Source organism: Panthera pardus, unplaced genomic scaffold (assembly GCF_024362965.1).
Source record: "Panthera pardus isolate Hobbes unplaced genomic scaffold, ASM2436296v1 HiC_scaffold_13, whole genome shotgun sequence".
In the NCBI taxonomy this organism is placed as follows: Eukaryota; Metazoa; Chordata; class Mammalia; order Carnivora; family Felidae; genus Panthera; species Panthera pardus.
This window is the reverse complement of record NW_026526688.1, coordinates 200,599,766-200,614,759: the sequence shown is the minus strand read 5'-3', so window position 1 is coordinate 200,614,759 and position 14,994 is coordinate 200,599,766. Positions and strand designations below refer to the sequence as shown.

The window sequence follows — 14,994 nt, the reverse complement described above, 5'->3', positions numbered from 1 at the left end:
CAATCCAAGGGCAGAGTCGGGGGGAGCCGGACAGCACAGGGACTCGGCTTCCTACTGGGGGCGCGAGAGAGAGAGAGAGAGAGAGAGAGAGAGAGAGAGAGAGACGCAGAAGGTGGGGGAATACCCCATGGTTTGCATCTTCCAATGCCTCTATAATAAGCTCTATTATTTTTCTAATGAGGAACCGTCCCTCCTGCCAATCCTCACCCACAGAGCTTTTCATGGTTCTTTTTTCTGGCCCATGATGGATTTGACCAACACACAGGAGGGTTCGAAACGCAGCGGGCTTCTGGTGAACAATTTAATCAGCCTTAGATTCAAATTGTCTCTCACGTCCACAGGCTCTGTAAGGAGCTCTCCCCGGAACTCGAGGGGCTCACCGCCTCCTCCCTCTTTTCCTGTCCTTTGGGCAAGCCAAGGCCACCCTCTGCCTACCTCTGCGGGAGAAAAGAAGGCCACCCAGGCGGCCACCTGAGCCCCACGTGGTCTGAAAGCTGCAGGTATCTTTACAACGTTCTCAGGGAAATGCTGTGAGTTAATGGCGCGTTCACTCGTTCCCCGTGCAAATGACGGGGCTCTTTTTGCAGAAAGTTATTTCAGCTTCAACGGCTGTGGCCCCTTCTGGTGGCATGTTCTTGCCAAGCACATCCTTTCTGCTTGGAGCCAGTGTGCTAGGGACAAGGGGCAGTGAAACTTGCTGCCAGACCTCAGGTACCTCATCCAGGCATGTCTTGGGCCTGGGAACCCCGGTTTCCTCTGGGCGGAGGGTTCAGCCACCAAAACAAAGGAACAATCAAAAGTGGGCCAAGAATGAGCCGCAATGATGAAAAAGGGAACGAGGTGTACGATTAATCCATTCTGTGTGCTGAGATCCAAAACATGATCAAAGATGGGGCGCCTGGGTGGCCCAGTCGGTTAAGCGTCCGACTTTGGCTCAGGTCATGATCTCGCAGTTCATGGGTTCAAGCCCGTGTCGGGCACTGAGCAGAGGGCTCCAGCTGGAAGTCCTGGGGCCTCTGGCCGTGACCCTGGTGCCCGCCTGACTCCCGGCTTCCCGCACCTGTGTCTCTTCGCCCCGCCTGCCCTCGGGCCTCCGGGCCCAGCGGTCTCCGTGCCCAGTGGCTGTGAGCGTCTGGGAATCAGCCCCTCCCGGGAAGGCCCTGGATCGGTGCCGACACCCACTCAGCAGACGTGTGACCTCGTCGGCTCTGTGCCCGGTGCTGCCGTGGGTGCTGGCGCTGGAGGACGGCCTGCCCCTGCCTTCGGGCCACCGACGGTCCAGGGGTGCGACAGTTAGAAGAGACATTTATGAGGGAGAAACCTCCCCCCTAAACCTCCTCTACAGAGTCACCGGGGTGTGCAGGGCCAGCCCCTCTGGGTGGGTTCGTTCCCCAGCCGGCCCCCTCTCTCCACACGGCCCTCTTCTCCACCCTCTCCCTCCCCACCCCTGCGCCAGTGCTTGTGCTGTGGGGGGGAACCCCCATTCCTTCTGCTTGGGCGCGTCACTCATCCTTGAAGATTTGGCTCTGGCACCGCCCCCTCCAGGAAGCCTTCCCGGACAAGCCCTATGTGGGTCGGGTGCCTCCCGGGACTCCACAGACCACAGGACTTCTCGGGCACAGCCCCGCCAACCTTCGTCGTGTTGCAGTGGTTTGTACAGGACCAACAGCCTAGAGCCTGCTTTGGATTCTGTGTCTCCCTCTCTCTCTCTCTGCACCCCCCCCCCCCCGCTCATGCTATCTCTCTCTTTCTTTCTCTCTCTCTCTCTCTCTCAAAAAACAAACATTAAAAAAACATGATCAAAGAAGGCCCAGACAATAAACGTATGGCCGCCTCCCGGGCTTATGCTGTGGCTCAGTGCACGGGGCTGGGGTCTCCATTCTGGGCCTTGGAACCACAGGTGCTGGCAGGCTGGGCTCTTGGGGGGCTCCTCAGGCTGCTGGTGGAGTTCGGGTCCTTGAACAGCAGATCCGAGGTCCTCATTTCCTTGCTGGCCAGCAGCGGAGGGCCTTCCTCTGCTCCTAGAGGCCACACCCTTGCCTTGTCTCTCACTCGTCCCCTCCATCTCCAAAGCAGCCACCCGACCCATTCTCAGGCTTTGAAAAGCTCTGTGACGTTGCCTGCTGGGGCAAACTCTCCACTTGTAAAGGGCTCACCGAGGCCAAGGCCACCGGATAATCTCCATTAAGGCCGCCTGGCTTGGGCCTTCCATTACGCCTGCCAAGTGCCTTCAGAGAAGCATCTAGATTCATCTAGTGTCGGATTGGATAACCGTAGGGTGGGGATCTTGGGCCCATCTTTAGAATTCCGCCTACCACACCGTTACCATATTTTTTTTTTTTATTGGCTCATTTCAGAGTTGGATAAAAGGATGAAAATCCATGTCCCTGCTCAGGGACAATAATAAAATGAGAATGATAATAATAACAAAAACAATGCAGCTTGTGGCAGCCAACACGGATGCAGGTCTGGCTTCGCCTCTGACAGTCATATCGAAGTTGAGAAAACTATGCAAAAGCTCTGCCTTTTCCGCCTCTGTGACCTTGAACGGGTCACCTAACCTGACTGGGCTCCGTGTCCTCCTCACCATATTGTGTGCTGACCCAAAAGAACATCTGCCCAGAGCCTGGCACCCACGGGCGCTCGACTATTATGAGGATCACACCCATGGCCCACACGCTATTGGGCCGTCTGCCAGACCTTCTCCCGAGGACGCCTTCTTAACCGTCATCCCATCTTTGTTGGGGGTGCCACGCCCACGGTATGGCTTGCTTTTCCCGCATCGCTGTCCAGGCCACCCATGACCTTTGCTAAAAGTGTGTTTTGCAGGCTGACCCAAGAGTCTTCCCATACAAGCAGCTTCGTCTCCATGGAGAGGACTTGCACTGAAGATCTGGGGGGACTATCTCAGCAGGATCTCAAGAGCAGTGGCCAACTGACATCTTCCCAGGCGTGACCCAAGCTCCCTTTGGAGCAGTTCCCAATGTGGCCACGAGGTGGCAGCACAGGCAGACTGCTGCTCAGGGAAATTCCAAGGGGCAGGATACAGATGGAGAGGGCATGGCTTCCTGGCGGGCCTTGACCAACTGGTGGCCGGGTCTCCGGTGGGGCATCGCCCCCACGACAACCTGTGCTTGTCTCTGTCTCGGGACACAGTGGCTATAACTCTCTGCTGGTTGCCCGCATGCCGCGCGCTACAAGCTATTTAGGACGCCCCTTTGATTTCTTCTGAGTTTGAAAAAGTTAGGAAATGACTATTTGTATCTCTTTTAAACTTCACAATAAATGATACGATCCCAGTTTTATAGGTGAGCAGATCAAGGATCAAGGCCAAGACCAAGTAAGTGGCTTGCCCAATGTCACAGCCAGGGAGAAATAGCATATGACCATTTTACATTTTATCACAGAAAATCTCAAATACACAAAATAGTCATAACTCGGACGGTGTTCACCACCCAGCTTTAACCATTATCGACATTTTGCCACTGAGTTTCTCCTATCCTCATGATTTCCTTACAAGAGTATTTATAAAGCAAATTCCAATCACTGTGGCAATATACTGTAGATGCTTCTGTTTGCATTTCCAAACAGTTGGGACATTTTTACCTAACCATCGGGCCATTACATCTCCTAACAAAAGTGTCAATAACTCCTTAGTATCATCTGATGCTGTTTATACTCAAACTCCCCCACCTCGTGTCATACAGGTCTTTTTTACTTAAAAAAAAAATTTTTTTTTTAATGTTTACTTTTTTTTGAGAGAGAGACAGAGTGCAATCAGGGGAGGGGGCAGAGAGAGGGAGACACAGAATCTGAAGCAGGGTCCAGGCACTGAGCTGTCAGCACAGAGCCTGACACGGGGCTCAAACCCACAAACCAGGCAATCATGACCTGGGCCAAAGCCGGATGCTTAACTGACTTGAGCCACCCAGGCTCAGAACAAACCAACTATAAAAAAGACATGTATGGTTCCTTTGCTCTAGGATGATCCAAATAAGGTCCACACATCCATTTAATTATGCTTTTAAGCTTTTATTCTCAACAGTCCTACTTCCTTTTTCCCCCTCCAGCCCTTTAATTAATTAATAAACTGGGTCCTTTTTCCATGGAACAGCACACATTCTGAATTTGGCTGTTTGCCTCTCCCTGCAGGTGTCACAGGCTCGGGCACAGCGCACACATTCATTCAGCATTACCAATGCTTCTAACGCGGGCAGAGCAAAGAATAGAGGCTTGGTCCTCACAAGTGTGAGGACCCCCCGGGAGACCACAGGGCCAGCCCTCCAACTTACGGGGTGCCTGCAGGCTCCGGCCTCCCCTCTTGGCAGACAGGACTGCGGGCCAGGAGTGCAGGACCAGGAGCTGAGCCAGGGCTCCTGGGGGCCCCTCGCTGGAGGGACAGCAGCCAAGGGGTGTAAGAAAAGCCGCACCTCCACTTCAGGGCATGTGATAAAGTACCAATGGCCTTTGTCAGGCTAATGACAACGTTTGGATATATGAGCTTTAGCGGAGTCCCCAAGGTATTCCTAGGTGCTGTTCTTATTGTTATAATTTGTGTTTCGTCCCGAAGAAAGCGAAGGTGCAAAGAAAAGCAACATACACGCGTATCTCCGTCCTCCACCGTCCACACGGTAACGCTGTCACATCCGCCTCCCAGGTTCCGGCACCCGCCCCACCAGGTGTCCGGGACTGAGAGTGCCCACCAGCCCGCCCCCGGTCCTGCCCGCCATCCCCACCACGAGTCCGCAAACGGCGGGTTTACGGCGGCCCTCACGTTCCCGCAGGTGCACAGACTGCGCCCCGGCCCTCAGGTGACATGCGCGTAACGAACGCCTGACACTCCGGAGACCCGCACCGCGCGGCACCCGCCCCCGCCCCCAGGACGAAGGGCAGCGGAAGCGCAATAGGGCTCGCCGGTTGCAAGTCTCTTGGGCTTGAGCAGTGCACTTCCGGAGCCCCGCCCCCCGAAGCCTTTTCCCCATTGGCTCTGCCCTGGACCACGCCCCTCCCGCAAGCGTCTCCTCCCACAGTTCCCTTCACCTTTCACCTCCTCACCTTCTGCGGCTCCGTAAAGCCTAAGACCCCGCCCACCGAGAGGGGAAGCTGAAGCGTGAGAGAGCGCTCAGCAATGACCCACAGTTATTGGTTAATATTTTATGTCCATCAGGGGAGGAGCGGTTACGGACTGGCTGCAGGGAAGTAGTTGGGCGGGGAAGCAGGCACAGAATCTACGCGAGTGGCCAGGCCTCCGAGGGGGCGGGCCAGCGGCCTCTACGCCTGCCTGGTGCGTGCGCAGTGACGGCGGCGGCGGCGGCGGCGGCGGCGGCAGTCATGGCGGCTCGGTGCGTGAGGGTGGCGCGGCGTAGCCTCCCGGCTTTGGCACTGTCTCTTAGGTAAGGGGCGCCCTGCTGCGGGTGGCTGAGGAGGGGCGTGGTCCCCAGTGCCGCTCCTACTCGGGCCGGGACCGCGCCGCCGGCCCTGCCCGGCTCTGGCCCGGGAGCTGGGCGCGCTGGGCCCGCGGTTCGCCGACGCGGCGCGCGGACCAGCCGCGCAGGGCCTTCGCCTCGGCCCGGCTTCCGGCGCCGATCCCCAGCACTCGCGGCCCCGGCTCTGGCCCCGCGCCGGAGGCCGGGTCGCTAGCAGTTATCGGGCGTGCGTGCCCGGGCAGCGCCAGGCCGGGCCCACGGGGGCGCTCGGGGAGTTTGGTGGCGGTTCCCGGGCTTTTTCCACTCGGCCCCGAACTCCTTCTCCACCTCCGCCTTTTCCGGAGTCTCAGGTCCGAAGTGCCTCGAAGCCCGCGCCGTCGTGGAGCGAGGAATGTATTCAGACAAGTGCAGTGACTCCGCAGGGAAGGCCTCAAGAGTCGGTGCGCTCGCCTAGTTCATTATTGTTATTATTCCTTTTATGTGTATTTACTTGGAGAGAGAGCGCGAGCGGGGGAGGTGCAGAGAGAATCACGAGCTGGATCCTTGTAGAGCCGGAGGCGGGGCTCGATCCTGCCAACCGTGAGATCATGACCTGAGCGGAAATCAGGAGTGGGGAGATGAAATGACTGAGCCACCCCGCGGGCCCTGTTTTCTCTTCTTCTCATCCTGCAGCTGCTGTTTCTTCAAAGTCCTACCTCCTAAGTTAGTTTGGGAAGTAGTTAGCATCTTTGCCGTAGGAACTGCTCAGAACCAAGTCATTTGCCAGAGGAGCTGCTCTGGGCCAAGTGGAGACTGGGCAGAGCAGGACCTGCATTTTTCCTCGGAGGAGCTTTTGCACGTGGATGGGAAGCCCCGCGAGTGGGGCGAAGATTACCTACAAGGAAAGGGGATGAAGGTGTGATTGCCAGCCTGATAAATTTTGTAAAACAAAACAGGGGAACAGAGAGCGGGGACCCACCTGGATTGCCTGAGTAAAACGGCATTTCTTTTTTCTTTTTTTCTTTTTTTTTTTTTTTTTTTTTTTTTTTGCTCAAGTAGTTTGCGGTTTTGTATCTAAATTCATGGCCAGGAAAGCGATCAGAAGGTAGAATTAATTGCTGTCCTTGAACTACTTTTGTGGAAAGAGGCTCACAGGGGGTGGGGGTGAGAGCTGGGTAGCCGTCATGGCTGTAAGAGCAACTAAGCTCCATGAGGCTCAGTCTCGCTCTCTGGAGAACCGGATGGGCACGGGCTCTTCCCTGTCGTTCCCCTGCCACGCTGCTCCCCGACCCTGTGTGGGCTGAGCCACAGGAATCGGGACTGCGGAGCAGAGCGGGACTGCAGAATGACCGCGACTTTCCCACCCAGGAATCAGCGCAACGGAAAAATAAGACCGGCCTCACAACAGCACACTGAGTGTTTAGGTTCTGAGCGGTTTTAAATCACAAAAATAAAACACGAAAGAAAGGTTAGTGCGGTCCTCCCCCTAGTAACTGTGGGTCCTTCCATTCTTCTCAGGGCCTGAGACACAGGTATATGCACAGGATTTCCGGTTCGTCCTTAGAAAGGGCGTCACGTTTTGCCGGTTTCTCTACGTTGCATCTGTTACCGCACAGTACAGCTGTAGCGTGCCCCAGAGAAGAGAGCCGGACGTTGTTTTTGGTGGCTGCGGAGTAGTCCATGTTGTGGAAGCACCAGTTGATCCAACGATGTCCCCTCTGATGAGCGCTCTGTTCCCAGCCTGTTGGCTGTGCTGCCGGAAACATCCTTGTACGTGTGTTCTGCGTACTGACAACTCTCCGGTTCACTGAGGCAGTTAATCTGGGAAGAAAACTGACTAGAGTTTATTTTCAGATTGAACTGCGGCACAATTAAGAGCAGCTCTTAAGAGAAATCTGTGTTGCAAGATTTGGGAAGAAATCTGAGTTTTAAGACCATTCTGTCATTCATTAAAAACTTCGTGACCTTGGGTTTATGACTTAACCTTATTCCTGTGGGGGTCAGATTGGATAAGATCTAAAGTCACTTCCAGTATTCGTTTCAGAGCTCTTTGTTTCCCCCTGTATATCCCTCTGCTCTCCTACCTCCAATCCAGACTCCTTATGTGTAACTCTTATCTGTCCTTTAGAGCCCCTCTGCACAAAGCCTTTCACGGTCTTCCATTTCTCCAAGGATAGAAACATTCTACTCTGAGCCTTCCGGAGCACATGGTTCTTCTTTTATCATGTTTAAACCCAAAATTATAGTACCTTGTCTGTAGATACCTTTTTAAAATGTTTCTATTTTGAGAGAGGGTGTGTGTGCACATGTGCAAGCAAGTGAGGGCAGAGTGGAGAGGGAGAATCCCAAGCAGGCTTTGCACTCTTGAGCGCAGAGCTCGATTTCACGAACAGTGAGATCGTGACCTGAGCCGAAATCGAGAGTTGGGCACTTAACCAACCAAACCATCCAGTTGCCCCTCACACATCTGACTTTTAAGCAAAAAACCCACAGTCTTAATTCATAGCGTTGTGGACTTATCTTAGATCCTCTCCTCGGCTGTTGTGCACGGCTATGAAACAGAAGAACAGTGGCCAGAACCTGGAAGAGGACGTGGGTCAAAATGAACAGAAGACAGATACTCCCTCTACAGAGAAGATACTCCTGGACGAGAAGGCCAAGCTAGAAGAGCAGCTGAAGGAGACTGTGGTAAGGTGGCGCAGGCTCTCGTGGGGAGTGTGGTCTGTCGGACTGCAGGCGAGGTTCTTTGGATAAGTTTGGTCATTCTCCTGTTGGGACCTATAGCAGCTTCTTGCTGAAGAAGGGACTAGAACCCAAATCCTGTGTGGCTCTGGTTCTGGCAGGAGAATCATCTTCACACGCCGCATAGATTATACTGAATTAAGACTTGAGATGGTCTTTACAGGTGAGGAACACTCACTTTGGCACTTGAGCTGGGTCTCAGGGGAAGACCAGGGTTGGGGCCAGAGGTGTGGTGGTTGTGCTCTTCCAGGGGGGGAGGGAGTTTCGTGAACTAGTTAGAAGGACTGATTGTTACTTCACATGAAGAGGCATAGGTGGCACAAATCTGGGCCTTTAAGGATTTGCAAATGATAATATCAAACACTGTATACTGGCTCTGTTCTTACCACCTTGTGTATATTAATCCTCACAACACCCTGTGAGCCAACCGTTAGATCCCTGGTTACAGATGGGGAAACTGAGGCCAAGAAAGGTTAGGTGAAGTTCCCCAGGTCGCTTAGCTACAGAGTGGCAGAGCCAAGGTTGGAGCCTCCAGAGCCGGCTTCTTTACCACGGCACTAGAACCGCCTGCAGACGGAAGACACGTGAGGGTAGAGGCCCCGGAGTAACTGAGCCCACGTTAAAGCAGGAGCGCTCAGTAGATGAGCGCGATGACCGGGAAATTGGAGAAGCGAACAGGGCGCCAGTGTTCAGCGATCGCTACCCAGCAAACGTTGGGATGGAGCCACGTCTGGGCAACGTTCAAAGTATCGAAGGTTCGCAGATGGGGTTTTATCTCCTCGGTGGGCTGTGGTTCTCCTCTACCCCTCCAGGTGTGGAAACTGGGTGCGTCAGCCCCCACCAGCCTTCTAGGATCCCCTGAGCTTGGAAATTGTGCCGAGGAAGTGAGTGGTCCTTCCTTGATGGGTGATGAAACCGTCAGAGCCACGAGAAAGTCGATGTTTTTCCTCGCCCTCTCCCAGCTGTGCACACGGGGGCAGTATAAATGCGAGGCACCTTGACATTTTCCTCTCCACGCAGTGAAAATAAGGACACAGGTGTAACTTACTTCTGCGTATTAAGCTGCACTGCGTATTAAGCTGCACTGCGTGTGGTCTAAAATCCCAAACATGATAAATGTTATCTGTGTTTTGACTTGGAATTTGCTCGTGTCACATTTGCTCTCATGAATTTGTTCCATGATTCATTCATGTAAATTTCCTGTTTTTTTTCTTTTTTTAGGAAAAATATAAGCGAGCTTTGGCAGATACTGAGAATTTGCGACAGAGGAGCCAAAAATTGGTGGAAGAGGCAAAATTATATGGTAACTTTAAACACCATATGATATCCATCCTAGAGAACTGTGAGGTGGGGAAGGTGCGCGGAGTGCGTCTGTGGGTATCAGACAGCAGAATCCGCCAGGGTGAGGCAGTGGAGGGGCTGCTGGGTGCATTCTCTCTAGTCGAAATGGGTCAGCAGTAAAGTTGTAAGGAGCAAAAGTCACAGTTGTAACTCGCGCTAGAATTCTAGGTGTGATCCCTCCAGTAAGGAGTGTGCTCACTGCCCTACTGCGTGCAGACCTCGGTTAGCCTGAGGTTGTCTGAGCCTGCGGATAATTCCAGCAGGTCGGCCTGCCTGATGAGCTTTATTTAGCTACTTCAGCAGTAACCCATTAGAAAGATCTAAGCTGTCTGCATTGTCAGCATTTACATACTCGTGTTACTGTCCTTCCCATTTTACACTCGAGGTCATTGAGGCTTAAATGACTCTCCACGCGTCACGGAGCCAGTAAATGGTGGTGGTGTCCGTTGAACAGAAGGCTACAATTTGAGTACTCGCTCAACTCTTTTTATGGAACCGGCAGGCAGGCATCCTTCTCCCACATTCTAGAACCACCTCGGGCTCACAGTGAGACATTAAATACTTTGCCCAGGGACACACTGTAGGTACACAGTCAAGTGGACACCAACATCCAGATCTCGTGCTGCCACACTGAACAGATAGCAGATCTCTTCTCAAAGTATTTTTTATTCCTTTTGGTGGTAATGCCGTTCGTTGACTTCTTACCTGCCTGGCCTTCAAATGCCTGGGTCCTTCAGGGATTGGGGCTAGGCCTCCCCTCCTGTTGTCGTGCTCCCCAGGAGACTCGCCCTCCAGTGGGTCTGAAAGGCATCACGCACAGGTTCTTTGTGGCTCACACATTTCTTCTGAGTTCTACTCCTGTGTGTCCTGTGTGTGCTCCCCGTCTTTACCTGGATGTCTCACAGGTATTTTAATTTTCCCTCTATCTGTGCTTTTCTTTCTCATTTTAGTAGGTGATTCTGTTATCCATCCTAGTGCTTATTATTTAGATCAGTAATCTGAAGTTACCCTTTCCTGTCCCTTGTCCCCACGCGCATCCCGTCCCATGAGTGGTGAACGGCTGGTCTCTCATCCGTCCGCTTCCCTCTGCCGCCTGCGCCCTGGTCCGGGCCAAAGGGACTTTAAAACACAGGCATACCTCGCTTTACTACGCCTCGCAGATAATGCAGTTTTTTACAGATTGAAGGTTTGTGGCAGCCCTATGTTGAGCAAGTCATTTTTCCAACGGCATCTGCCCACTTCACGTCTCTGTGCCACATTTGGTAATTCTCACAACGTTTCCACCTTTTTATTGTTACGTTTGTTATGGCCTATGGTTACAACCCGCCAAAAGCTCAAATGATGGTTAGCGGTTTTGGGGAAAAATTATTTAAGGTATGCTGTTTTTTTATACATAATGCTATTTTACACTTATGGATTACAGCATAAACATAATTTGATTTGCTCTGAGAAACCACAACATTCATTTGATTCTCTTTTTTGAGACGTTTGCCTTACTGGGGTGGTCTGCAGCTGAGACCGAAGCGGGCCTGTGCAGCTGGGACACATGTCCACCCATTCTGCTAACCCATCTGGAACCTTCCTCTACTCTGGGCCCGCCTCTTCCCTGTAGAGTGGCCGCTCTTCAGTCCTCAGATGTTTGGATAACTTCAGGCCTTGGCTCACAGACCTCTCCCCTGACTCTCCAGTCTAAGTGTGGCCCCTTAGTGGGATCTTTCCTCAGGGCCCTGGAACGCTCCTCCGTGGGGGTGTGGCCTGTAATTGTACTTGTCACCTGTGGGATTACCTGGTGCCGGTCTCTCAGACCGTCCAGTCCGTGAGGGCAGGCAGTTCCCCAAGAAGGGCACAAGCTTAATCCACGATAGACGCACGTGTTTTTATTAGGTAGGAATTTTTAAATTCCATTTTACTTATTTATTAAGAGTTTGAGAGCGAATGCGTACACGAGGGGGTGGGAGGGGCAGAGAGCAAGGGGGAGAGAGGATTCTAAGCAGGCTCTTGACTGTCAGCACAGCCCCGATGCGGCGCTCAATCTCACAAACCGTGAGACCAAACCCTGAGCCAAAATCAAGAGTCAGGACGCCTAACCGACAGAGCCACCCGGGCGCCCCTAAATTCCATTTCAAAGCAGGAGGGAAAGTGACAGGAAGTCATACACAGGTGCTGCCTCCTGCAGAGCCAGGCACGGGATGCCGCGTCGTGCCCCGTCAGAGCCGTGGGGGGTGGGAGGTCCCCATTCGAGCGCTCCGCTCACCCCCAGCTTCGCTTAGCATCTGACACGTCGTCCTGAAACCGCACACCCCCCGCTGGGATACACCGCCTCGGATTTTGCGTGCCTTTTCTCCTGTGTTGTTTTTTCTGTTAGGTGACGTGAGGTTAAGGCCCGGGTGCGTCTGGGAGACTGACCCAGCGCAGCCGCCCCCGCCCCACTCGGCCTGCGGTTTGCGGGCAGTAGCGGTGACGTCCGCGGGGTGATGTGTGCGAGCGCGGGGTTTCTCAGCCCGGGCAGCACTGGGGGGGGGGGGGGTTCTGCATGTCGTTAGCTGTTTGCCTTCGTGCCCGGTTAGCTCTGGTCCGAACCCAGAAAAGGTTTTTGGTTTTTGTGGGGTGGGGTTTTTTTTCCCCCTAAACATACCACGAACATTCGAGGACAGGTGAACGGTTTGCAAGGCTACAGTTCAATAGCTTGTGCAGCAGTGGGCGGGGAATGCAGATGACGAGGTCTTTCCACCTCATCTAGGTATCCAGGGCTTCTGTAAGGACCTGCTGGAGGTCGCAGACATCTTGGAGAAGGCGACGCAGAGTGTCCCGAAGGAGGAGGTTAAAGACGACAACCCGCACCTGAAGAACCTGTACGAGGGGCTTGTGATGACGGAGCTCCAGATCCAGAAGGTGTTCACGAAGCACGGCCTGCTCCGGCTGGACCCCGTGGGGGCCAAGTTTGACCCCTATGAGCACGAGGCCTTGTTCCACACGCCGGTGGAGGGGAAGGAGCCGGGCACGGTGGCGCTGGTCAGCAAAGTGGGTTACAAGCTACACGGGCGCACCCTGCGGCCCGCCCTGGTGGGGGTGGTGAAGGCGGCGTAGCGGCCGCCGCAGGGCTGCCCTGGGTCCTGTGAGATCGTTTGCCGTAACTCCTGAAAGGTTGGCTCGTCTCTTCCCTACTTTTGACCCTTTCCCAAATCTTGTTGGAAAACTGTAGTAACCGGCGGCTAAACAGAGAATTTAGCCGGTTGCACGGATGTGCGAATGACGTCTAATTCGGGAGTCTGTTCATTGATTTTTAATACACCTTTAATAGCCCCACATGCTTACGGAACAGGCCAGCGGCCGCTACGGGAGCCTAGTGTCACGGATGACACGAGCTCGATCTGCTCACGGCCTGGCGATGTCCACGTGTCGTAAGCCAAGTACGTGTCTTCAGGAACCACGCTGGCCACCCGGCTGCCCTGTGGCGCACGCTGCCCCCTGTGCTCAGCCCGCTGCCTCCATCCAGTGAAGGGAAGGCGAGGGTTTACGCACGTTCCTGCTCGGAACGGTTCCACGATGCCCTTGCTGGAGTACGTGGGCTCGTTTATAGTCGGTTACCGTCTAGCTGCCCTGAGCGGCCTCCGGCTTTTCTCCGGAGACGGGAAGTGAGCACGAGCACCTGAACAGCCCTCCCCGCCTTATTTTGCCGGTAACTGAATTTGACAAAATCGGTCACTTTTGCCCTGTTTCTTTCATCTATTTGTAGAAATGTCCAGATCTATATTAGCTAGTTACTGATGGCCTGGAGGTTATTTTCCCTAGTAAGGTGGACTTTCTCAGAATCTGACAGCTGCATGCTTGGTATATTTGAAATGTTAATGTTTAATTTTTAAATTTTATTTAAGAGGATTAAAGCCCTAATATGTTTTATTTTCCTACTTTCTGATAACTGTTTTGTGTACTTTGGTGGAGGGGATCCACCTACTAAGTGTGACTTAGTCTTCCCATTCTCTGCTCAAATCCCAAGGCCGTGTACTTGGCCCACGTCCGCACACAGGTCAGCTTCCCTCTGGTGCAGCCACAGGCTGGCATGTAACTGGGCCTCTGCTGGGGGCAGATGTCTCCACCCACAGACCTGGGAAGGGGACCGGGAAGGGGACCGCAGACACACAGGAGCTGCAGCAGAACACCTCCCCTCCATTCCTCATTCGCCTGGAGAGAAAAGTGGAGCGAGTGACGTTACAAACCAGAGAGAATCCAACCTTCCACTGCCTTTGCTTCCAGGAGCTATTTGTAGGAGTCAGGTCAACACTGTTAAATTCATTTACTGCATATAAAGGTGGGGCAATTTATTTTGCTTGTAATTTTGAAAGATGTAGGTAATATTCCCATAATTAAAACTTTAATTTATACCACTTCAAAACATTCTCTTTTCCTTTAAGCACTCTTAAATTACTTGGTCAAAAACTTGCCCCAGAACTGCAGTCAGTGTAGTGCGCTGAGAAAACCCAGCTGGGGTCACAGCTCTGCCCTTTAGTCTGTGTAGCTGGGAACATCTCGGGTCACCTTCCTGGAACTCCTCTGTAAAACCAAAGCGGCCTAAGTGACTCTCAAACGAATTTCTGCAAACGGGTGCAGCCCCCTCCCTTGTCGACTGGAGCTGGAGCTGCCACTGCTGAGAGCTGAGGCCGAGAGGTGGACGGCTGGACTGCGTCTCACCAGTGTCGCCGCCAATGGGGACACACTTAATTACATGCCTGTTTACACTGGAAATCAGATCGGTAACTGCGTTCTCCTGGGGCTTGCGGAACTGCAGGCCGGATGCGTTCCGTGCAGACCATCGAGCCGGCGCGGTCTGCTCACGAGGAGCCTTCGCGGCCTGGCTCCGGGCTGGACGCGCCTCATGGGTGAACCGCCACCCTCAGGGAAAGAGGGCCGCCTAACAAAGCAGAGTTCACACTTTGGAGGGAACACTGGTCTGACACAAGTGCTGAGCTAAAGCCTGTCCCACGCCGTCCCCATCCTGACTCCGTAAGCTGGCTCCCACCTGCAGCTTGAGGAGCACTGACGCTTGGAGCAGGGACACCACTTTGGTCCCAACTTGTGAATATGTAAAAGGTGATAAAGATTGTAGAGTTCGGGCTTTGACACATTCCTGGGATGCCGGCCATCCGGAAAACATTCTTTTGGATAACTGGATTATTCTCTAACTTTCTTGGCTCAAAGTCTGTTTAAATTTTGAAAACAAACCAATTCCATGGGATTATGGGGGCTGATTTTTCAGGAGCATTACGTATGGAAACTCAAGGACTCTGAGCCAGCAGGAGCAGTAAGGACTAGCGTGACCGTAATAGCTGGAGGTGACGGGGTAAGAGGCAACCCATGATAAAGTCACTTTTTCTCATAACACATTGTCGTGTTAGTGCTTTAGCGTAAGTTAGGCATTCACTGTGTTTTAAAACAGTCAAGCCTAAATAAATTCTTCTTACTCTCCAAAAGATACATACACTAAAAACTTGCTTAAGCACATTTGTCA

At 53.2% G+C, this 14,994-nt stretch overlaps 1 protein-coding gene across 1 annotated transcript; it reads left to right on the top strand.

Annotated features, from left to right (window-relative positions):
* The first annotated feature begins 5,261 nt into the window (after positions 1 to 5,261).
* GRPEL1 (GrpE like 1, mitochondrial) lies at positions 5,262 to 13,881 on the top strand. Its single transcript, XM_019453777.2, has 4 exons — positions 5,262 to 5,393; positions 7,931 to 8,093; positions 9,369 to 9,450; positions 12,229 to 13,881. Exons 1-4 carry the CDS (start codon positions 5,332 to 5,334, stop codon positions 12,573 to 12,575), a joined length of 654 nt encoding a protein of 217 aa, XP_019309322.1. The 5' UTR covers positions 5,262 to 5,331; the 3' UTR covers positions 12,576 to 13,881.
* The last annotated feature ends 1,113 nt before the right edge of the window (positions 13,882 to 14,994 follow it).